We start from the raw sequence: 25,134 nt of genomic DNA on the forward strand, positions 1-25,134 counted from the left end.
AGAAACTAAAGAAAAAGTGTAAAAAAAAATTAGTCATCAGATCGGGTTCAGTGACGCGGTGGTTACTGCATGTTAACCCGATCTGGACCGGCCCAGCGCGGGTCGCTGCGGGTGTCCGTTAACAAAATTGTACTGTAACAGCGCCTGTAGCGTCAAATAGGAATTCTAGACGGTTGCAACTAGACAAATGGAAGGATAGGATAGTGACCGGCCTAAATTTAGCACGGCGCACCGGCGCCTATCGTTGCCCAAAAGAAAACTGTGGAGTCCAAGAGCCCGTGACGCGAAGTCCCCAATCCTACACGGCACATGGGTACATAAACTACAGCGGTTCCCGTGGACCCAGAGCGACGCTTGACCAATGAGCAGCGGCCACCATTACACGTGACGCACGTTGCTGGCAAGCCTGGTCCCACCCGTCATCCACAGGCCGTGTCAAGACCATAAAAAAAAAAAAAGAGCCAACACTCCGCCGTTCACTCACCTCTACTCGTCGCCTTCCTCGGCGCGGGCGCTCTAGCTCGTCCCCGTCTCGGCCTCCGAGCTCCACCACACAAGCCGCTCGCCTGTCCCTGGCCTCCAGATCCCCCGCCTCCCGGACCCCCACTCCGTGCCGCCGCAAAAGCCTGCAGCCACACGCACCCATCGCAGATCTTTCTTCCACCCGCGCTTAATTTCCCTCGTGCTCGCGCCGCTCGCCGTCGCCCTCACTTCGTCCGAGCTTAATCTCCCGCAAAAACGTGCAGCCACACCTACTTCCCCGCCTTGTTTGCTCGGCTATTTCCCTTCAGCCCGCAGCGCGCGACCTCTGGCTCTGGCGTGTCGGATCCCGTGATGTCGGGGTACATCGCTTCCTCGTCCGCGGCGTTCCTTTTGCTCGTGGCCTCCTCCTCCTCCTGCTCCTCCTCGTCGCCGCGGCGCTGGCGGAGCTGCTCCCCGCGCCCTTACGGCGGTGCCGCCGATACGCGGCTGCATTGGGCGCGGCGAGGATTTTCTCGAGACGGGCCGGTGCCGTGCCGCCGCCCCTGCGCGGCAGCTGGTGGCGAGGAGGGCGCGGCGGCAGGGGAGAGCTCGGAGGGGGTCTCTGGGCAGCGCGCCAAGGTCAAGGTTGGTAACGCTATCATTCCCTCTTTTCCGTTCGAAGTTTCTGCACATGCTTTGCTTGTCAGAACGAGGTTTATTTTTAGTGCAAAAAGCGCAGTTTAGTCGCCCTTTCTGTTGGGAAATGTAGCCTCCCTCACGTGCAGGTTTTGCCATGCGTTTTTCCCTTCAGAATTTTGTTACTGCGCGGCATTGCCCTTGATGCTTTCTTATGCTGAATTGCTAATGGATTCCGCTTCCTAACCAGGCTGCTGAAAATAAGGATGCTGCTTCACAAAAATCAGTTGCATCTGCACCCAGGCTAGACAGTAGAGTTGCAGAGCAAAATGGGGCAGCTGGGATCAGATCCAAAGCCGATCCTTCAGCTCCTGTCTCGGCGGCGGCATCAGGTTATTGGAAAGACGTTGTTGTCGCTGAACAGGTTGGGGCTATGGTTGACACCGGTGGAGATGCAGCAGAAGTGTCGAGTTCTCCGGTCGACAGTGAGAACAAGGGGTCTGGTCCTTTGGCTGGCCCGAATGTGATGAATGTCATCGTTGTGGCTTCTGAGTGTGCTCCTTTCTGTAAAACAGGCATGCATACATAAACTTAGCAAATAGACTTGGCATGGTCGCATGGACTACTCTTAAACTTGTGTTAATTTGTTCTCTGACTGCTGATATCATGCATAGGTGGGCTTGGAGATGTTGTGGGTGCTTTACCCAAGGCTCTGGCAAGAAGAGGGCATCGTGTTATGGTACTCGCTCCTCTGCTCTTCTCTTTGGCCCATCTTGCAAACTGAAAGAACACGATTTACTTAATTACTAGATGAATTATTGATATAAAATGTAACCACATTTTGAATGCTACACTCTCCATAAGGGGTTACACACTTGCACATGCTAAACCAGGTGTTATGCAGCTGTGCTTGAGCAACATTTCAAAGTTGTTATTATTTTCCCTCTCAAAAGTTGTTATTATTTTCAGTTGGTGCGCAACATGTGAAAAGCCTTACACTCTAACCTTGATTATCTGTCGGTGTCTATTGCTATTTATGTATATGATAGCAGAAGAAATACTGCGTCATAACAGAACTATTCCTTCTTCATGTTTGATGTAACATGTCCAACATAGGCTGACAATAGGCATATGCCTAAGACAACACTTTTCTGTAGAAGTGCTTTGTAAATTCAAATGTAGGGTATGTTCGAACTTAAGTATGGCGGCCTAGTTTGGAAAGAAGTAATACAAGTATTTCTTTCAATTTTAGGTCGTGATACCAAAGTATGGAGATTACGCAGAAGCTCGTGATCTAGGTGTTCGCAAACGTTACAAGGTAGCTGGCCAGGTATGTAAAATAAAGAATCTGCAGTATTAAATGAAAAATGTAAGGAACTATGACTAGATCAGTTAATTGAATTGTTGTCTGGCTTGCAGGATTCAGAAGTGAGCTACTTTCACTCTTATATCGATGGAGTTGATTTTGTGTTCTTAGAGGCCCCGCCCTTCCGCCACCGGCACAATGATATTTATGGAGGAGAAAGACCGGTAAGCGTCTGTTTCCCCAGAGCTTTCTTAGCCATAGAAGATCAAACTGAATTCCTCTTTATTTATTTATTTTTTGAAATGAGAGGGGTCTCCACCCAGCCCCAGCTTTATTAAGCCAAGGCAGGCAAAACTAGAGTTTTAAGCAGCTCTTGGTGGACAACCGGAAGTAGCAGTAACAGATCACGGAATTCCTCTTAATGTTTATGCTATTATTAATGTTTGTACATTTCCATCATTTTTGGCAGGATGTGCTGAAGCGCATGATTTTGTTCTGCAAGGCTGCTGTCGAGGTATCTTTGCAAATTGTATTGCTATTGATGTCTAAACAAATCGCAAATAACTACTCTCTTTATTCTGAACTAGCAAAAGGGCCCATGCGTTGCAACGGGAGAAAGAAATACCACACGCTCTTAATTTATAAAATATGGTCTATAATCTGAGAATTTGTAGTTACGACACAAATAAAGATGGTCTTATCCTACAAAGATGCAGTTCAAAATTTCACAGGTCTTCTATTTTAACACGGCTTGCATGTAGATTTAATACGTACAAAGAATCAGTCAAGTGACCTTCAGTTTCATCTCTAATTCTGATTTTGTTGACGTGTTCATCCCCAACCCGGATGAGTACCGGTCTTCTATTTTAACACGGCTTGCATGTAGATTTAATACGTACAAAGAATCAGTCAAGTGACCTTCAGTTTCATCTCTAATCCTGATTTTGTTGACGTGTTCATCCCCAACCCGGATGAGTACCGGTATGAAAGAAAGACGAATAATGACTTATTTATTAAGATTGCACCCTAGATAGTATTTTTATTAAACGTTTAACAGATAAAATAATATCATATTTAAATTCTACATATTTTTCTAATCAAATTCCATATATAATATGTTAAATTTGAAGTTACGGTTTAAAAGATATGAGTATTTTAAAAAACATTTAATATATACTACGAGTTTAATGTCATAAACAGTAAGGGTTTTTTTGTAAAATCATTTCGGTGGGTTTTCCGACGGAAGCGATAGCCTTTTTATTATTAGGTAAAGATTAGATTCTGTTTGGGAGTCCAGACACAGACGCTAATTCAAATACTCATCTTACACCATTACCTTTTTTTCGAGAAAAGACCATCATGGTCCAGCTTTTGTAGAAAGCAAGTAAAACTTTCATATGAGCCCTGGACTCACCAAGTTTACAGGTAAGAAAAACTGAATGGAAAATGGCCATGCACTGAAAACATACATAGCACCATAATCACCACCATTGCTAAGACCTAGCAGCTGCCTGTCTGTACTCTGTACGTTAGTGTAAAAGCTTTTAAGGCTTGATTGTGCACTAAATTGATACTTATTCAGGAGCAGAGTGAGTAATTTGATCTAATTTCTTCATTGGTAACTATTTACATCTCGATGAAAAGATTTAAATAGACCATATAAATGGGTTCTTGATATTATTTGGACTCGTGTAAGATGAACTCTACCAGCGAACAAGCTGACAACTCCAGCTGAGCTTCTTGCGCTTTATTGATCACACAGGACAGCTCAAGCTAGCATAGTAGCATGCCTGTGTGTTTGGTTGTTCTAGCGTAGATGGACGTCATTCTGTTATCTTCAAATTATTTATGCACATATCCAAATGAATGCAATGTTCATCTGCTGTGAACATGTGCAGGTTCCTTGGTATGCTCCATGTGGTGGTACTATCTACGGTGATGGCAATTTAGTCTTCATTGCAAACGATTGGCATACTGCACTTCTACCTGTTTATCTGAAGGCGTATTACCGAGATAATGGCCTGATGCAGTATACTCGTTCTGTTCTCGTGATCCATAACATTGCTCATCAGGTTTTACGCCTCAGTCTTTAAATGCGCATTTTTTACTTGAGTACTAGTTGAACCATCAGCATACCTTTAATTGAAAACTAGCTGACCTCGTACTGTCATTCCATAAGTGGTTGCCATGCATGATTTTTAGGTTTAACAACTGATCACCAGTGAGAGTTTATTCATCTGCCAACCTGTCTCACTTCCTTCAGTTTACAACTATTTGTCATGTCACCGCATTTTTTTTGTATGAAAATGAATTGGTGACTAATATAGCTTCATCAAAGTTGATCAAAAAATGATATGCTCCACATTTCTTATCTTTTATCATCCAGTGTCAAACCTGGACACTAAACATTTGACTTTGCAGGGACGTGGCCCTGTAGATGACTTCAACATGATGGACTTGCCTGAGCACTACATCGACCACTTCAAACTGTATGACCCCCTTTGTGGCGAGCACAACAACGTGTTCGCTGCTGGCCTGAAGATGGCAGACCGGGTGGTCACCGTCAGCCATGGCTACATGTGGGAGCTGAAGACGATGGAAGGCGGCTGGGGCCTCCACGACATAATAAACCAGAACGACTGGAAGCTGGACGGCATCGTGAACGGCATCGACACAGCCGAGTGGAACCCCGCGGTCGATGTGCACCTGCACTCCGACGACTACACCAACTACACCCGAGACACGTTGGACACCGGCAAGCGGCAGTGCAAGGCGGCCCTGCAGCGGGAGCTGGGCCTGCAGGTCCGCGACGACGTGCCGCTCATCGGGTTCATCGGGCGCCTGGACCACCAGAAGGGCGTGGACATCATCGCGGAGGCGATGCCGTGGATCACGCAGCAGGACGTGCAGCTGGTGATGCTGGGCACGGGGCGGCCGGACCTGGAGGACATGCTGCGGCGGTTCGAGGGGGAGCACAGGGACAAGGTGCGCGGGTGGGTGGGGTTTTCGGTGCGGATGGCACACCGGATCACGGCGGGCGCTGACATCCTCCTGATGCCGTCGCTGTTCGAGCCGTGCGGCTTGAACCAGCTGTACGCGATGGCGTACGGGACCGTGCCCGTGGTGCACGCCGTCGGCGGGCTCCGGGACACGGTGGCGCCGTTCGACCCGTTCGGCGGCACCGGGCTGGGGTGGACGTTCGACCGCGCGGACGCCGGCAGGATGATCGACGCGCTCGGGCACTGCCTCAACACGTACTGGAACTACAAGGAGAGCTGGAGGGGTCTGCAGGTCCGCGGCATGTCGCAGGACCTCAGCTGGGACCATGCGGCCGAGCTCTACGAGAATGTCCTCGTCAAGGCCAAGTACCAGTGGTGATCCGCTCGCTGATGCTGACGCTGACGCCTCTCCTGCAATGCATGCACGTACGTACGGGACAACCGTAATTGGGGCTGACGATCACGGTCACTGGCGCCCCGGAGTAACCAAGGATCACGCGATGCCACCGGGAGGCAACCGGGATGACGGTGGTCGGTGGAGGTGGTGAACCGTTCCCGTGGCGCCGCCCAACTTTTGGGTTCACGAGTTGTACACAACACACCAGTTCAGTCAGGTTCGTGGGTTCTGTGAATTACCGAGTTGTAGGCGATCAAATAGGGAGTTGCCGAGTCTGTGTACTGCCAATTTTCTCGGTTGATGGTGCAGAAAAACACGGTTCTGAGAAGGTTCATCGCTGGACGCCGACCACGTTCTGTTTCATGCTCCCTCGGTTTCGAACTAGTACCTTTTTTATTATTATCTCAAAATTAGCATCAAGCAAATACAAAGAATTATGAGTAACATCCGGCCTCTGGATGCATGCACACAATCAAATTAAAAGGTTTAATAAAAATCCATGAAATAAAAATCGACAACAATAGAGTCCTATAGACCGACACTATGTCAATGTCGAAGGAGGTGGTGGATTGATTCGAAGGTTATACTGTCATCCATGTTAGGAAAAAACCTCCGTAGTCACCTGCTTCAATCATGTACACATTACCATATACATAGCAAATGCGTAAACCAAAAATAACCTGTAGAGAAGAAGCATTTTTATCATTAAAAACCAAATCACCGAAAAATAACCTGTAGAGAAGAAGCATTTTTATCATTAAAAATCAAGTCATTTTTACATAGCCAAAGCGATCGAATTAAAGCATAGGCTTTCATCCTTATTAGCATTTTAAAACTATTAAAAATATTGTTCAACCAATGATGAAAAATATTGACAATACTTATGAGCGGAAGCAAATTTGACACTATTTAGATGAAGGAACTAGTAGCTGAAGTTGTAGGATTGTTCTAAGCCAAACCTTTTAAAGTTTGACCAAATTCTAAAAAATTAAACTGCCAAGATCAATAATATTCAATATATATACTTTGAAGTAAAACAACGACAAAAATTATGAGAGCAAGAGAGTATATATATAATATGAATATGTATTTCATAGGTCGTTGACTCGTTGGTAACGAAGCAAGCCCCGCGGTACTGCTATACAGTATATCCTATTATTACAGAGTGGTCTGTTTAGATTATTACGTTTTCTTAATTCCTGTTTAGACTATTCCTGAAATACAAGATATGCTTGAATTTTCACATGCTTGAACACTTTTGACTATTCCTTGCCATTTTTTTTACTTTGTCCTATACATTTAGCTAGCCGTGTGCTTAAAAATAGTGAAACGAAATACATGTACACAAAATAATTTTACAAACCAAATGTGATGATATAATTGGTGGATGTCCAAACATGTAAAGTTACACATACCAGTGCTCAAAGTTTTAAAACGCTAACTGCACACATAATTATATGTCTCATAATAGACAAAGGGAATATGTTGTACTTTTCATTTCCAAGTTAAGATGACCCAACCGAAGGAGGACATACTTTCTAAAAACGAATATGTATATGGTAATTTTTAAACCGTTATTCACAAAATAGCTATAGTTCAATGCCCAAAAGGACAACATAGTACCATATATGAAACTCATATGATAAAAATATTTAAATGATTGTAATTTTAAAAACCAAATAAAGGAAAAAAACACGAGAGTGCATGATAGATAGTGTGTATATGTGAAGTGCAAAATAATATGGTCATTACTGCAATAATATGCAATAACTTTGGATCAACCTTTCTACTCCTCTACACCTGCGTTAAGCAGGATGAGGCGAGCATAAATTATAAAAAACATTATTATATGACTAATCACGATATAAGTTATGTAGACTGATTGGGGCAAAATCTATAAACACAAACAGAAATGATCTATAGTTTTATCACATTTTCTGATAAACCGACCACACGGTTCCACCATACAAGCTCCTTTTCTTTAGTGGTTCTTGAAACTATGAGAACTAGATGATGCCCTGTGCGTTGCCGCGGGAACCTTAGTAAAACATATGCATATATTCTATATAAATAAAACCATTGCAAAACATATTTAAGAAAGCTCATGGTATATATTTTAAAACCAATAGAGAAAGGAAAATCTATTGAACTGAAGTCAAACGGGGTGCCCCTTTATATAAAAAGTATATAACATGACTGTCTATGCCCGCACCAAAAAAGTGAAACAAATTAACATGTATGACTCCATGATGTGGCATAGTTGTTGAGGTGGCATGGTTGCATGAATAGATTAGTACACCAATTGTAACTTGAGACCACATGCATGACTTCATGATGTGGCATGGTTGCATGAAGAGGAAAAATAGGTAATCAGTTGCAACTATTTAAGAATAGATGTATGACTTGATGATGTGGCATATTTGTTGAGGTGACATGGTTGCATGAATAGATTAATGCACAAATTGTAACTTGTGACCACATGCATGACTTCATGATGTGGCATGGTTGCACGAAGAGAAAAAAATAGATAATGGGTTGCAACTGTTTAAGAATAAAGGATTAATTATCATATATGTCATTTTGAACCTGCAAATCTAGGATAACTAAAACGAAGATATCCACATGAGTTCAGTTATTTATTTGTAGTGTCTTTTTTCTGTAATATTATTAAATATTAAATTTGGTAGTTCTATCACTTTATGGGGCATATCTACAACTCCCAACCTAGCTAATATTAATGCATTATTTCCCTCTAATAGACTCAAATTATGACAATACTAATATTTATACTAAACTTTATTATTTATATTTTTTGTTAATATATAATCCTAACTAGTAAAAATGTTAAGTCAGTCAACAACTTTTGCCATATAATATTATCTATTTAGATTGGAATTTAATTTTTCCTCCTATCGATGTTTTAATGTCAATCATTAGTAATATACTAAAAAACAAATTTAATAACCATTTTTGGTGGAACTTATAGGAAGTTTTTGGTTTGATAAATTCTCCCTTATTACCATTCATTAACTGTGAATCTAGATTCAGAAAATAAAATCATAAGTATTCACAAATGTGTTTGTAGCGTAAAAATTAATATTTGTGTATATGTACCTATCATTCCTAAGAAGTTGCTCCTCACTACTTCCTATTCTTTCACCATGCAAATTGTCCACCTCATCCTGGTGCCACATTAGTGTTACTAGCACAAATGCCCATGCGTTACAACGGGAGAAAAATAAAAAAAGGCACGTACGTAAGGTCTTAGATTATAAAATATGTACAAAGAAAGAACCTAGTGCAAGTATATCATGTCCAAAGATTATAACATTTCTTAAATATTGATGCTTAAGTTAACATGTTACAATACAAATAGTCGGTACGAAATAAAGACAAATATTGATTAGCATTGTATCCTAAATAGTATTTTTTTAAATATTTAATATGTAAAATAACAACATATTCAAACTCTACGCATTTTTCTAATCAAGTTTCATATATAACATGTTTAAATTGGATTTACGGTTTAAAAGATATTGTTATTTGAAAATACATATTTATTCTGAATGGACTTCGAGGTTATTAACGCATATGTGAGGGGTGTATGTAAAAAATTTAAAAAACGATTCATTCTGAATATAATTTGGACTGCGGGTTATTTAGCATGAAAGTAAGAGGGTTTTGTGTAAAATGTGAAAAAAACGGTTCAGCCTCACTTAAAAACATACCGCAGGTTAATTAGATGAAACTACAGGGGTGTTTTTGCAAAAATGCCACGACGGACGCCAGAAGCAGTGCGTGCTTTATTATTAGGGGAGAAGTGCAGAGACGTTACCCTTTCCGTCGGTTGTTGCCCATGCTACGCATCTTTTAATTCTCCTTCTTGTGTGCGGGTTATGCAAGCGACTTCTCATATACTCTAACCAAGTTTGTGTACTCCCTTTGTCATGGTTTAGAAGGCGTTCTTGAAAATTCTCTAGAACTAATTAGCTACTAGGAGTAAATGCAATGCGTCTTAAACCTTGTCTATTATGGAAATGCACGTAAATTAAACCATGCCTTCTAAACTGTGATGGATGTAGTACATGGACTTTAAAGTGGTTACCTGTGGCCCACCACAAATTTACCCGAGCGTTGCGTTTGAACTCGCCTCTTTTATTCTTAAAAAACGATGCATCTTCATTGCAGCGAATTAACCACATGATTTTGTCCCTGTTGACTCTTCTTCTTTGTATTTCTCTTTTTCCTGACCTTGAATCTTCCTCCTCTTATCTCTGCTCATTCCAGAGCCATCTCAGTTTGATGCGTATTGCTCCAAATCAATTTGATCTCCTTTTTCCTTATCTAATTTCATTATTTGTGGCTTTGCGGGTACAATGATCTGATTGTACACCACCAATTGAGATGGCTCTCTGAATTGTGGATCAGGAGTTTCTAGGCCGCCATGAACCCATAATATTTGGCTTCATTATTTCTCCGGTTGTTGGATTCACATGGGATTCTGCCTTGAGAGTCCAGACGGTGTTGGTGACCACTTTCTTCAGTCATTGGATCCGCATGGGGTTCTTCTTCAAGATTGTGTGTAGCGACCCGACCTGAAACGGTCAAGTCTCTGGTTTTTCTGTACCATCCCAAGATCATGCTGGTACACATACAGTTCTTTTGGCTCAAGTTGTCCGTAGCCATGGACACGACTAATCCATTAGGTTTGATACTCTGTAGAGTTTTGCACACGTTCCCCACAAGATTTAATTGCCTCCGTTGAAGTCCTTGCACTTCAGGGTGTTTAAGAACCGGATGATCAAAACTTGATCTTCCAAAGGGTTACTCTGAGCCACTGTCGGTGCCCATCTAATCATATTGTTCTTCTACATCTCATAGCACCGCCCGTCCAGAGTCACCACGATGTCCAACCAAGCAGAGCCCATAATGACTTGTGGCTGTGCAGGTAAGCATTGGGTCTTGAAGTATCCATCCATCTCTTCGTGCCTGGGTGGAACTTTCCACGTGAATACGGGCGCTTCTCCAGCAACACCTAGGCTACCATTGGGTCCTCCAGGGTGTCGTTCTACCATCACCCACCTAGAGATATATTGCATCATGAGGTCTTGAAAGTGTTGAAGGTTTTAGATCTTGATTATTAAGGTCTCACAACACTCATGATAAACACTACCAAATCCCGTTTACTAGAAGCATAGCAAAATAAAAATAACGTCCTGGGCCAAAGTAACAAGGGTTGATGAGTACCTACCACAAGATACTACTCAAGAACCAAATTTCCAAGTACCTACTTTGCAGGCAATGGTGGAGAAGATTGAACTAATGCAATAAAACCATAGGTAAAAACATGATCAATGTGAACTTGCCTTGTTGACGATCATCTAACTCGAGCGACTCTAAATAGCAAGCCTCACACTCTGGATGATTTAACTAAACAAACAATTCACACATAAGCATAACCATAGCACAACTTACAATAACAACAAGGAAAACTAATAACACTAAAATAATCAATAGATCAAACAAAGAACAGAAAAGAAAAGAAACAAAAAGAAAAAGAAAAGCAATTAACCTAAAAGAACTAAAACATAATATGTTTTGTTAAAAACCTTAATTTAAAATATATTGAAAATCACGAAACTGAACAAGGTGATAAATCTATCTAATAGGAATCAATAGCAAAAATAATCACTCAAAAATATGTTTTTAAACTCAAGTTATTCAAATTCTAGTGATTTGAGCAAAAACAAATGAATTCAATTTTTAAACAATTCAAACTTGAAAACAAAAGCTACAGGGAGAAACTACATGTTTTTTTTAACTACTGCAAAAAGAATCAACTAAAATACTTAAAAACCTAAAAGATATTCAAGTCCTAAGGTTAGGATCTATTCTGTTTCCAGAAACAAAAACAGAAAAGAAAAGAAATCCTAATCTACAAACACGCTACGTGGCAGAGTCCTAGTGGCTAGTGGTGTGCGTGTGTTAGCTAAATGAGCGAGCGGTCGTAGAAATAAATAAAAAACGGTTCGACTGTTTAGTTAATCTTATCTGGATCGTTAGATCCATATCCAACGGTTGAGGGGGTGGGGTGCTCACACCGACGGTGGGTGGCGCTCCGGGGAAATCGACGACGGCCGATGCGTGAAGGTGGTCGGGGATGGTGTTGCGGTGGTCGTGTGCAGCGGTGGAGGTGTCCAGGCGATGGTGACGATCCTCTGGCGTCATTTGGCAGCATCGACGGGACTCGGGGGTGATGGTGTGGAGCGGCACAAGCCCGAAGAGCTCCGGTTGGAGGCAGAACTCCGCCCGGGGTGGCGATGCGGCGTTCTGGCAAGGGGCTCTCGAGGGTTTGGGGTGGAACAGAATGCAGGGGAGGGATACTTATAGCCGGCCTCGGGGTCGAAGAATAGGGAAGGTAGAGGGAGATCGACACGGATCCGCGGCCAGCTCTGGCGAAGGAAAGAGGAGGGAGATAGGGAAGGTGACACCCGATGCGTGGGAGCGGTCGAGCGGTGGGCCCTGCGGGTCAGTGGGCGATAGGGAGGCGAGGCTCGGGTTGTGGCCAATCTGAAAGGATTCGGATCTGATTCGGCGTGAATCGGGCCGATCCTTTCCAAATTGGGTCGCGGCGGTTTCCTATCTAGCGCACGGGGTTTTCCTGTTATAAGACTTTTTCCTTTTATTTAAAAAGAGGAAGAAAAACTAAGAAAAGAAAAATATTATATACTCCGAATATAGGAGTATTATATATCAAAATTATCAGTAGAAAATACAGAATTTATTTAACATTTTTCCACGGCCAAAAAAAATAATAATTTAAAAATATTTTTTCAGAAATTTCTCAAATGGAAATAATTTCCTATTTGAAATATTTTTCCATTAAACCCCTCGTTCAAAAGGGATAAATAGATCCACAAAAAATACCCCTATCTTGGAGGGTCATGTTCCTCCTCTCAAATTTGAAATACTTCACAGGTTTCACTAAAACTTGAAATGAGAGCAAAACAAAAAATTGAAATGAGCTTTCAAAATGGAACCAAAAGCTTCATCATTCATTTCACTCACAAAGCAAATACAACAATATGTAGAGATGCATAGCTATTTTTATAACATGCCAAAATGAAAATTTTGGGATGTTACACACCTACCCACCTTAAGATGAATCTCGCCCCCGAGATTCGGGTTGGCTAGAAAATAGGTGTTGGTGGTCTCGACGAAGATCTTCTTCTCGTTCCGAGTGGCTTCTTCCTCGGTGTGGTGACTCCACAGAACCTAGCAAAAATTGATGATCTTGCTGCGGGTAAGTCTGTTGGTAGCCTCGATAATCCTTACGGGCTTCTCCTCATAAGTCAGATCACTGCTAAGCCGTATAGCCTCTAGGGGCACTGTGTCTCTCAAAGGAATATCAACCATCTCAACGGAATATCAGCCATCTCAACATGGAATTTCTTTAGGCGGGACACATGGAAGACATCGTGAACTCCGGACAATCCTTCCGGTAATTCCAGCTTGTATGCAACTTCGCCTCTACGTTCAAGAATTTTGCAGGGGCCAATGAATCTGGGTGCTAACTTTCCTTTTACACCAAACCTCTTGATTCCTCGAAGTGGAGACACACGAAGATATGCTCGGTCTACCACTTCGTATGTCACCTCCTTGCATTTACTCTCAGCATAACTCTTCTACCTGGACTGGGCTATCTTGAGTCGGTCACGAATCAGCTTGACCTTCTCTTCAGAATCTCGGATAAGGCCGGGACCAAAAAAAATTTAGTCTCCAACACCATCCCACATCAATGGTGTTCTGCACCTCCTTCCGTATAAAGCTTCGAAAGGGGCCATCTTCAGACTAGTCTGATAGCTGTTGTTTTATGAGAACTCTGCGTAAGGCAAGTTGTCATCCCAGCTAGACCCATAGTCTAGCGCACAGGCTCTCAACATGTCCTCTAGAATCTGGTTGACTCTCTCGGTCTGTCCATCTGTCCGTGGATGAAAAGTTGTACTGAACTCCAACCTTGTACCCAAGGTTTCGTGTAGTTGATGCCAAAACTTTGATGTGAATTGGCTTCCTCTATATGACACGATACCCCTCGGAACTCCATGCATACATACGATCCTCGTCATATATATCTTGACCAACTTAGCACTTGTATAGGTAGTCTTCACGGGAATGAAGTGAGCTACCTTGGTCAAGCGATCGACCACTACCCAAATGGTATCATAACCTGAACGAGTCCTGGGTAATCCTATGAAGAAGTCCATACCAATCTTCTCCCGTTTCCACTCGGGTATTGGCAAAGGTTGAAGTAATCCAGCTGGCTTCTGATGTTCTGCCTTTACTCGCTCACAAACATCACATATTGCTACATGCTCCACAATATCCTTCTTCATACCTGTCAACCAGAAACTTTCCTTTAAGTCCAGATACATCTTGGTGTTTCCCGGATGTATCGAGTATGGTGAATCACGGGCCTCTTGAAGTATCAACTTCTCGAGTTCAGGATCATTGGGCACACATATACGGTCCTCAAACCATATAGTTTCGTGTTCATCCTCACGAAAGCCTTTAGCCTTTTCGTCGTTCATTCTTTGCTTTAGCTCAGCTATTTCCTTGTCCGACTTCTCGGCTTCACAGATTCTTCCTGTCAAGGTGGACTTAATCTCCAACGTAGCTACATATCCTATTGGAACTATCTGCAATTTGAGATCTCTGAGATCGTCGGCTAACTCCTGGGGTAATCCTCCCGCTATGAGTGTGTTCACATAACTCTTACGGCTCTAGGTATTTGCTACAACATTTGCCTTCCCTGGGTGATAATGCAATCTCATGTCATAGTCCTTGATCAACTCTACACATCTCCTTTGTCTAAAGTTCAACTCCTTCTGCGTGAAGATATACTTCAAGCTCTTGTGATCAGTGTAAATATCACAACTTTTTTTGATAAGGAAATGTCTCCAGGTCTTGAGTGTGTGTACTACGGTGCTAACTTCAAATCATGTGTGGCATAGTTCAGTTCATGAGGTCGAAGCTGTCTGGATGCATAGGCTACAACTTTTCCCTCTTGCATGAGCACTCCTCCAAGTCCTTGACGTGAAGCATCACAATACACCTGAAAGTCCTTCCGAATGTTCGGCAATATCGACACTGGGGCTGTAAACAAATGTTTCTTCAACTCTTGGAAACAGACTTCACATTCCTCGGTCCAATTATACTTGGAGTCCTTCTTCAATAACTCTGTCATGGGCTTGGCAATCTTTGAAAAGTTCTCGATAAACCTCCGGTAATATCCCGCAAGTCCGAGAAAACTATGGGTCTCCTTAACTGAGGTGGGTGCTTGCCATTGTGTGACTGTTGCGACTTTGGCGGGATCCACTGTTATTCCTTCTCCAGAAATAATGTGTCCGAGAAATCTGACTTCCTTCAACCAAAATTCACATTTGCTGAACTTGGCATATAACTGATGCTCTCTGAGCTTCTCTAGAACTAAACGCAAGTGTTCCTTGTGTTCTTCCTCGCTCTTGGAGAATATCAATATATCATCGATGAACACCACGACAAACTTGTCTAGATATTCTATAAATACCTTGTTCATCATTGAGCTGCAATCTTTAGTGTTAGCTAGACGAATGCTTATGACAACAAACCTTCTCGCGCAACGGCACGAGAAGAATGTTGATAGCACTCCCCAGTAATGAAACTAGAAGAATGTTGTTGACGGCCCACCAGCGCGTGGGTTCGCAGCAGTTTTCGAGGGTAGAGTATTCGACCCAAATTTGTTGATTCGCACGACGGGAGGTGAGAGAATACTCTCAAGTATTAGTAGTTGAATTGTCAGATTCAACCACACATGAAAGATTAGTATCTGCAAGCATAGTAGTAACAGCAAAGTAGCGAGTAACGACAGTGTAACGAGGAATAGCAGTTGCAAGGAACAACGATGGTGAAAACAGCAGCAAGTAGCAACAGTAGCAAGCAATAGTAGTAGCAACAGTAGCAGTAGAGCAAGACAAGTAACAGCAGTAGCAACAGTAGTAGCAGCAGCAGAGCAAAACAAGTAACAGCAGTAGGACAAACTCGTAGGCAATGGGTCAGTGATTTGTTTGGATGATATTCATCATGCAACAGCTATAACACGAAGAGATATGTGGCTAGCTCCCGTTCTTCAATGTGATGTAGGCATGCATTCCGTGTGTCGTCATACGTGCTTAGGGAAAAGAACTTGCATGACATCTATTGTCCATCCCTCCCGTGGCAGCGGGGTCCAAAAGGAAACTACGGGATATTAAGGTTCCCCTTTTAATAAAGAACCGGACCAATGCATTAGCACTTGGTGAACACATGAAGTCCTCAAACTATGGTCATCACCGAGAGTGGTTCCGGTTATTGTCACTCCGGGGTTGCCGGATCATAACACATAGTAGGTAACTACAACTTGCAAGATCGGATCTAAAACACACATATATTGGTGACAACATAATAATTTCAGATCTGAAATCATGGCACTCGGGCCTTAGTGACAAGCATTAAGCATGGCAAAGTAGTAGCAACATCAATCCCAGAACATAGTGGATACTAGGGATCAATCCCCATCAAAACTAACTCGATTACATGATAGATCTCATACTACTCATCACCGCCCAGCGAGCCTACGGATAGATTACTCACGAACGACGAAGAGCTTCATGGAATTGGAGAGGAAGAGGGTTGATGATGACGATGGCGACGATTTCCCCTCTCCGGAGCCCAAGACGGACTCCAGATCTGCCCTCCAGATGAAGAACAGGTGGTGGCAGCGCCTCCGTATCGAAAACGCGACGAAAACTTCTCTTTTTATTTTTTCTGGGACGAAAGGGATCTTATAGACCTAAGATTGGGGGCGGAAGAGTCGTGTGGGCCCCACAAGCCTGCACCATGCCACCAGGGTGGTGGTGGCGGAGCAAGGGCTTGTGGCCCACTGGCCCACCCCCTGAGGTGGAACTTGGCGCAGATATTTTTGATATTTTCCAAAACTGCTCCCCGTAAATTTTCAGGACGTTTGGAGAACTTTGATTTCTGCACAAAAATAACACCAAGGCAATTCTGTGAAAAACAACGTCAGTCGAGGTTAGTTCCATTCAAATCATGCAAATTAGAGTCCAAAACAAGGGCAAAATAGTTTGGAAAAGTAGATACGATGGAGATGTATCAACTCCCCCAAGCTTAAAACCTTGCTTGTCCTCAAGCAACCCAGTTGACAAACTGAGAGAGAAAGAAAAACTTTGACAAACTCTGTTTGATCTTGTTGTTGCAACTATGTCTAACTCATAACCAGAATTTCAGCAAGATCACAAGTTAACCACATAAGCAAATGACACAAAGGTCTCACGGTAAACTAATATCAATGGCATAATCACCTAACGAGCAAATAATAATGAGTTTCAAATACCAACACTTCAATCAAAACAAGCATGAAGCAATATGAATAGGTGGTATCTCGCTAGCTCTTTCTGAGACCGCAAAACATAAATGCAGAGCACTTTCAAAGATCAAGGGCTGACTAAACATTGTAATTCATAGCAACGAAGATCCAGTCATAGTCATACTCAATATCAATCAAAAGCAAAGCATAAAAATGACAGAGGTGCTCTCTAATTGGTGCTTATATAAGAGGAGGATGACTCGACAGGAAAAATAAATAGACAGGCCCTTCGCGGAGGGAAGCATTGATTTGCAGAGGTGCCAGAGCTCAAGCTTTGAAAACAGAGATAATAATTTTGGGTGGCATGCTTTCATTGTCAACGCAATGACCAAGAGTTCTCAATATCTTCCATGCTACTCATGCTATAGGCGGTTCCCAAACAGAAAAGTAAAGTTTTAACTCCCCCACCACCAATCAATCACACTCCACGGCTAGCCGAATCCTCGGGTACTGTCCATACTAACATCAATCCGGGGGGAGTCTTGTTTTACAATTATGTTTTCGATTTAAGCGTGAAACTAGGCATCCCAAATACCGCCCCCTTTCTCGTGAATGACTGTGAATAAACACATGTCGAGGATAACACTCCTAGCATGGAAGATACCAATAGCCCTCTGTCACCACATGAGCGGTTCGGGCATGCAAAACAGATTTATTTCTTGAAGGTTTAGAGAGTGGCACATGCAAATTTACTTGGAACGACAGGTAGATATCGCAAATAGGTAGGTATGGTGGACTCTCATGGAAAAACTTTTGCGTTTATTGAAGTGGATGCACAAGCAGTATTCCCGCTTAGTACAAGTGAAGGCTAGCAAAAGACTGGGAAGCGACCAACTAGAGAGCGACAAGAGTCATCAAGATGCAATGAGTTTGACTAACATTGAATGCAAGCATGAACAAGATATAAATCACCATGAATACGAACATCATAGAGGCTATGTTGATTTTGTTTCAACTACATGCATGAACATGCGCCAAGTCAAGCCACTTGAAACATTCAAAGGAGAATACCATCCTATCGTACTACATCATAGTCATCTCAAAATCTATGTTGGCATTCAAGACAAACCATTATAAGCTCTAAGTTGTCATTGCAAACATGGTTCTCTCACAACAAAGCTAAATCTGGGTCGACAAGCTAGTCATATTTACAAAAACAAAATAGATAGAGTTCATACCAGCTTTTCAGTCTCAGTCACTTCATCATATATCATCATGGTTGCCTTTCATTTGCACGATCGAACGATGTGAACAATAATAAGCGCATTGGACTAAGCTGAATCTGCAGGCAAACACAAAGGAGAAGACAAAATAATATGGCTCTTTGAAAGCTAAACGGGTAAGCATGCAAGAACCAATAAACATTGTAACCAATATCTTCTACCTTGACCCAAAGAAAAAGAAAACTATTTACACGGGAAAGCTCCCAAGAAGCAAAAGAAGAAAGAAAAATCTTTTTGGATTTTCTCAAAAGGACACAAAACAAGAAAACAAGAAAACAAAAAGAAACTAGCATGGATAATACAGTGGCAAAGTGTAAACACCGGATAATGAAGTGAAAGCATACGCATGAATGGAAAGTCGGTGAAAACACGTACTCCCCCAAGCTTAGGCTTTTGGCCTAGCTTGGTCTACTCCCATGGTGGGAAATAACCAGCTCCAGGATACTCTGGAGCAGACTGTGGATGCCACTGTTGTGTGACCTCCTCTGGCTCCCGCTGATAAACTAGCGTCTGGTACTCGACTGGCGGCTCGGGCACGGGCGCCTGTGGTTGGGCTAAGCCCCAATATGCGTAGATGTACGCGGGCATAATAGTGTACCTGCCTGCATGAAGATCAAACAAAGTAGGTGCAGGCAAAGTAATAGTCTCTCGAGTACCTTGACTAAACACCAGGTTATAAATCATCCGTCTACTAGCATCTCTATCCAGAAAATCATGGCAAACCATGCTGTCATAATCCAGATATCTCTCAGGGAGAAGCATCTCTCCTTCCTCTCCCAGTCTAATCGGTATCTCAAAGTGTCTGGCAAGATGGGTAGCATAGATACCTCCATAGACGACACCCTTGGAACGGTTCAGGTTCAACCGTTGAGCTACTATAGCGCCCAAGCTATAAGTCTTATCGTTATAAAGGCCTTCGCGCAAAACCGCAAGGTCTGGAGAACTAAGTGATCCAGCCTCCCCACGGCCAATCAAACATTTTCCCACAAATAGTGAGAAGTACCGAAGCACAGGAAAATGTCTGCTAGCAATTCTAGCGCGAGACACTCCTCTCTCCTCTCCAACAGCAATAGAACCAATGAAATCCTCCAAGTCCCGTGGACGAGGGTCACAGATATCCCCAACATAAGGTAATTTGCATACATTGCAAAAGTCCTGCAGCGTCATGCACTGGGGAACATCGTATATCATGAACTCAACCATGGGAGGATTCTTCCTCGGATAAAAGTTGAAGCTTTGAACGAAAATATTGGTGAGGAGGAGGTATTGTGGGCACTTATCTTCAACAAGCGCATCAAGACCTGCGTTCTCCACCAAGTAATAAAAGTCTTCATAAAGTCCGGCGGCGCGCAAAAATTCATCACTTGGCCACTCGCACGCTCGAACTTCTGTGACTCGAGGGACTACGTACTTGGGGTGATTCTTCTCATCCTCCTTGGGGTTACGGCTTGAAGAGCCTCTCAAGAACCTCCTCATCTTTTCCTTTTTCTAGCTCTGAAAAATTCTGAAATTTTTAGAGACTTCGAAAGAGAAGTGAATAAGGATTAACCCAACTTGTAGCAACTACTCCTACTAGTGCCTAGAGACCGTATCACGCGCTAAAACTACTTGGGACCAGCTAAAATCAACCTTTCTAGCTCAAGAACAGGGTCACCAAGGTAGCAAGAATACGCGAAGGATAAAGCACTAGAGCAAAAACTAATTGGACCAATGGAGGAGTCACTTACCAAGGAGTAATTTCCCCAAAACGGTTTGGAGAATGGTGCTTTGAGCAAGGAGATCGAAAATCACAGCCAAATGTGCAAGAACACGGGTTTGAGCTGCAAAACAATTTTTTCTGGAGGTGGAAGAAGAGGCTGGGAGCTGGAATGAGTGGAGGGGGTGCCTGTGGGCCCCACATGCTTGCACCACGCCACTAGGGGGTGGTGGCGGAGCAAGGGCTTGTGGCCCACTGGTCAGGCCCCCAGGCCAGCTCTCAGGCCCAGTAATTTTCAAAAATTCCAGAAAAAATCATACTAAATTTTCAGGACCATCGGAGAACTTTTATTTTCGAGGTATTTTTCTTCGGGACGCTAAAACAGAAAACAGGAAAAACTAAACTAATTCTATCATTTTTCTTCTAAGCAACAGAAAAAGAAAACTCAAAACAGAGGTATGTGACTCTCTGATTCATCCGTTTCATGGTCATCGAAAGAAATCCGTCAATGGGATTGATGAAGTCCTTATGACAAAACCTTCTCGAATCGCAAGAGAGAACAGAGAATTTTCGAATAGCCACTAAGTCACCTCAATGGGGATATGTATATCCCCAACAAGCAAATCATACTTCATCTTGACACGAGGAATAGGGCATTCAAAGCTCCCAATGAGAATCGATGAAGTCTTTTCGATAGCATTGATGCAATGTACTGGATATCGTTTCTTCGAAAAGTGCACTGTGTGCTCATTACCGTTGACATGGAAAGTGACATTGCCTTTGTTGCAATCTATAACAGCCCCTGCAGTGTTTAAAAAGGGTCTTCCGAGGATGATAGCCATGGCATCGTCCTCGGGAATATCCAAGATAACAAAGTCTGTTAAGATAGTGGTATTAGCAACCACAACAGGCACATCCTCGCAAACGCCGATAGGGAAAGCAGTTGATTTGTCGGCCATTTGCAGAGAAATTTCAGTGGGTGTCAACTTATCCAACTCAATTCTACGATAAAGAGAGAGTGTCATAACACTAACACCGGCTCCAAGGTCACATAAGGCAGTTCTTACGTAGTTTCCTTTAATGGAGCAAGGTATAGTGGGCACTCCGGGATCACCAAGTTTCTTAGGAGTTCCACCTTTGAAAGTGTAATTGGCAAGCATGGTGGAGATCTCAAGATCTGGTATCTTCCGTTTATTAGTCACGATATCTTTAATGTACTTGGCATACGGAGACATCTTGAGCATATCAGTTAACCGCATCTGCAGAAAGACGGGTCTTATAATCTCAACGAAGCGCTCAAAATCCTCATCATCCTTTTTCTTGGATGGCTTAGGAGGAAAGGGCATAGGTCTATGAACCCATGGCTCTCTTTCTTTACCATGCTTCCTAGCAGTGAAGTCATTCTTATCGTATTTCTTAGGTTGTGGATTATCAGGATTAACCGTAGGTTCAATCTCCACATCCTCATCATGGCTAGGTTGAGCATTATTATGAACGTCACTGTCCATATTGTCACCAGGTTCATGTTCATCACCTGATTGTGTTTCCGCATCAGACGCAGAAATATCATTAGGTTCTTCAGGTGTGACCGTATTTGGTGAACTGGCATGTAGGTTTCTATCATCCTTCTTCTTCTCCTTAGGATGACTGGGTGTATCAGCATTGATTCCTTGAGAATCTTGATCAATTCTCTTAGGATGACCTTCAGGATACAAAGGTTCCTGAGTCATTTTGCCTCCTCTAGTAATGACTCTGACAGAGTTGTCATTTAATTCATTGAGCGGGTCATTCTGAGCTTTAAGTACTTGTTCTAGCTGAGTAGTAATCATAGAGGCATGTTTACTCAGAAGCTTCAGAGCATTGACATTTCTGTCTACACAAGCACTTAGATGGCTAAGCATACGAGCACTTTGTTCCAAATGTCTGCTAACATAATCATTGAAACTCTGTTGTTTGGCAACAAAGTTGTCAAATTCATCAAAGCATAGGCTAGCAGGTTTATCAAAAGGAATATCACTCTCATCAAACTTACGCAGAGAATTCACTTCTACTACCTGTATCGGGTTGTCGAGACCGTGGATCTCTTCGATAGGTGGTAGATTTTTGACATCTTCAGATCTAATGCCTTTCTCTTGCATAGATTTCTTGGCTTCTTGCATATCTTCGGGACTGAGGAATAGAATACCTCTTTTCTTAGGAGTTGGCTTAGGAGGTGGTTCAGGAATAGTCCAAACATTATCGTTGATCAAGAGGTTATTCAGTAGAGTCTCAGCTTATTCTACAGTTCGTTCCCTAAAAACACAACCGGCACAACTATCTAGGTGGTCTCTAGAGGCATCGGTAAGTCCGTTATAGAGGATATCAAGTATCTCATTCTTCTTAAGAGGGTGATCAGGCAAAGCATTCTGTAGCTGGACGAGCCTCCCCCAAGCTTGTGGAAGACTCTCTTCTTAGAGTTGAGCAAAGTTGTATATTTCCTGCAAGGTAGCTTGCTTCTTATGGGAAGGGAAATATTTCTCACAAAAGTAATAGACCATCTCCTGGGGACTACGCACACATCGAGGAGCAAGAGAGGTGAACCAGGCTTTAGCGTCATCCTTTAGAGAGAAAGGAAACAGCTTAAAGATATAGTAGTGGTGGATCTTCTCCTCATTAGCGAAAAGGTTGGCTATTCCGGATAATTTGGCAAGATAGGCTATGACCGTCTCAGACTCATAACCGTGAAGAGGATCAGATTCGACTAGAGAGATTATCTCAGGGTCGACAGAGAATTCATAATCCTTATCGGTGACAAAGATAGGCGAAGTGGCAAACTTCGGGTCATTTTTCATCCTAGCTTCTCGAGATTTTTCCTTCCACTTGAGAAGTAATTTCTCAGCGTCATAGGCATCCTTACACGCAAGAAAATCCTCATCTATCTCTCCCTCCATAACGTAACCCTCAGGTATATCAGGCAATTCATATCTAGGAGATCTAGATCTAGCAGGAGCAAAATCAGGTCCTATCTCAATAGTATTGGCAGTTTCAGAAGCATCACGAGCATTGGAGTAACTCTAGCAATATGAGCATCAAGGAACACTCCTAGAGGAACATCATGCAAAGTAGTATCTCTAGCAGTATCAAGCATAGCATCATCAGGCAAAATAACATCTCTAGCATCATCAGGCAAAGCAGTATCAAGCATAGCATCTCTAGCGTGCACTACGGTGCTAACTTCAAATCATGTGTGGCATAGTTCAGTTCATGAGGTCGAAGCTGTCTGGATGCATAGGCTACAACTTTTCCCTCTTGCATGAGCACTCCTCCAAGTCCTTGACGTGAAGCATCACAATACACCTGAAAGTCCTTCCGAATGTTCGGCAATATCAACACTCGGGCTGTAAACAAACATTTCTTCAACTCTTGGAAACAGACTTCACACTCCTCGGTCCAATTATACTTGGAGTCCTTCTTCAATAATCTGTCATGGGCTTGGCAATCTTTGAAAAGTTCTCGATAAACCTCCGGTAATATCCCGCAAGTCCGAGAAAACTATGGGTCTCCTTAACTGAGGTGGGTGCTTGACATTGTGTGACTGTTGCGACTTTGGCGGGATCCACTGTTATTCCTTCTCCAGAAATATTGTGTCCGAGAAATCCGACTTCCTTCAACCAAAATTCACATTTGCTGAACTTGGCATATAACTGATGCTCTCTGAGCTTCTCTAGAACTAAACGCAAGTGTTCCTTGTGTTCTTCCTCGCTCTTGGAGAATATCAATATATCATCGATGAACACCACGACAAACTTGTCTAGATATTCTATAAATACCTTGTTCATCATTGATCTGCAATCTCTAGCATTAGCTAGACGAATGCTTATGACAACAAACCTTCTCCTGCAACAGCACGAGAAGAATGCTAATAGCACCCCCTAGTAATGAAACTAGAAGAATGTTGTTGACGGCCCACCAGCGCGTGGGTTCGCAACAGTTTTCGAGGGTTGAGTATTCGACCCAAATTTGTTGATTCGCACGACGGGAGGTGAGAGAATACTCTCAAGTATTAGCAGTTGAATTGTCAGATTCAATCACACCTGAAAGATTAGTATCTGCAAGCACATTAGTAACAGCAAAGTAGCGAGTAACGACAGTGTAACGAGCAATAGCAGTGGCAAGGAACAGCTTTGGTGACAGCAGTAGCAAGTAGCAATAGTAGCAATCGACAGTAGTAGCAACAGTAGCAGCAGAGCAAGCCAAGTAACAACAGTAGCAACAGTGGTAGCAGCAGCAGAGCAAAACAAGTAACAGCAGTAGGGCAAACTCGTAGGCAATGGGTCGGTTATTTGTTTGGATGATATTCATCATGCAACAGCTATAACACGAAGAGATATGTGTCTAGCTCCCGTTCGTCAATGTGATGTAGGCATGCATTCCGTGTGTTGTCATACGTGCTTAGGGAAAAGAACTTGCATGACATCTATTGTCCATCCCTCCCGTGGCAGCGGGGTCCAAAAGGAAACTACGGGATATTAAGGTTCTCCTTTTAATAAAGAACCGGACCAACGCATTAGCACTTGGTGAACACATGAACTCCTCAAACTATGATCATCACCTTGAGTGGTTCCGGTTATTGTCACTCCGGGGTTGCCGGAACATAACACATAGTAGGTAACTACAACTTGCAAGATCGGATCTAAAACACACATATATTGGTGACAACATAATAATTTCAGATCTGAAATCATGGCACTCGGGCCCTAGTGACAAGCATTAAGCATGGCAAAGTAGTAGCAACATCAATCTCAGAACATAGTGGATACTAGGGATCAATCCCCATCAAAACTAACTCTTTTACATGATATATCTCATCCTACTCATCACCGCCCAGCGAGCCTACGAATAGATTACTCACGAACGACGAAGAGCTTCATGGAATTGGAGAGGGAAGAAGGTTGATGATGACGATGGCGACGAT

At 42.8% G+C, this 25,134-nt stretch overlaps 1 protein-coding gene across 1 annotated transcript; it reads left to right on the top strand.

The window, feature by feature from the left end:
- The first annotated feature begins 460 nt into the window (after nt 1-460).
- LOC123402618 (soluble starch synthase 2-2, chloroplastic/amyloplastic-like) lies at nt 461-6,163 on the top strand. The gene is made up of 8 exons (XM_045096556.1): nt 461-1,107; nt 1,349-1,673; nt 1,773-1,837; nt 2,351-2,428; nt 2,518-2,628; nt 2,874-2,918; nt 4,303-4,476; nt 4,826-6,163. The coding sequence occupies exons 1-8, from the start codon at nt 835-837 to the stop codon at nt 5,780-5,782; spliced, it is 2,028 nt and encodes a 675-aa protein (XP_044952491.1). The 5' UTR covers nt 461-834; the 3' UTR covers nt 5,783-6,163.
- Nucleotides 6,164-25,134: the final 18,971 nt, after the last annotated feature.

Source organism: Hordeum vulgare, chromosome 6H (assembly GCF_904849725.1).
Source record: "Hordeum vulgare subsp. vulgare chromosome 6H, MorexV3_pseudomolecules_assembly, whole genome shotgun sequence".
Taxonomy (NCBI): domain Eukaryota; kingdom Viridiplantae; phylum Streptophyta; class Magnoliopsida; order Poales; family Poaceae; genus Hordeum; species Hordeum vulgare.

Coding starts and splice junctions, on each gene's coding strand:
- LOC123402618 (XM_045096556.1), top strand. CDS start 835: ATGTCGGGGTACATCGCTTCCTCGTCCGCGGCGTTCCTTTTGCTCGTG. Junction 1,108..1,348: donor GGCAGCGCGCCAAGGTCAAG/GTTGGTAACGCT, acceptor CTTCCTAACCAG/GCTGCTGAAAATAAGGATGC. Junction 1,674..1,772: donor TGCTCCTTTCTGTAAAACAG/GCATGCATACAT, acceptor TATCATGCATAG/GTGGGCTTGGAGATGTTGTG.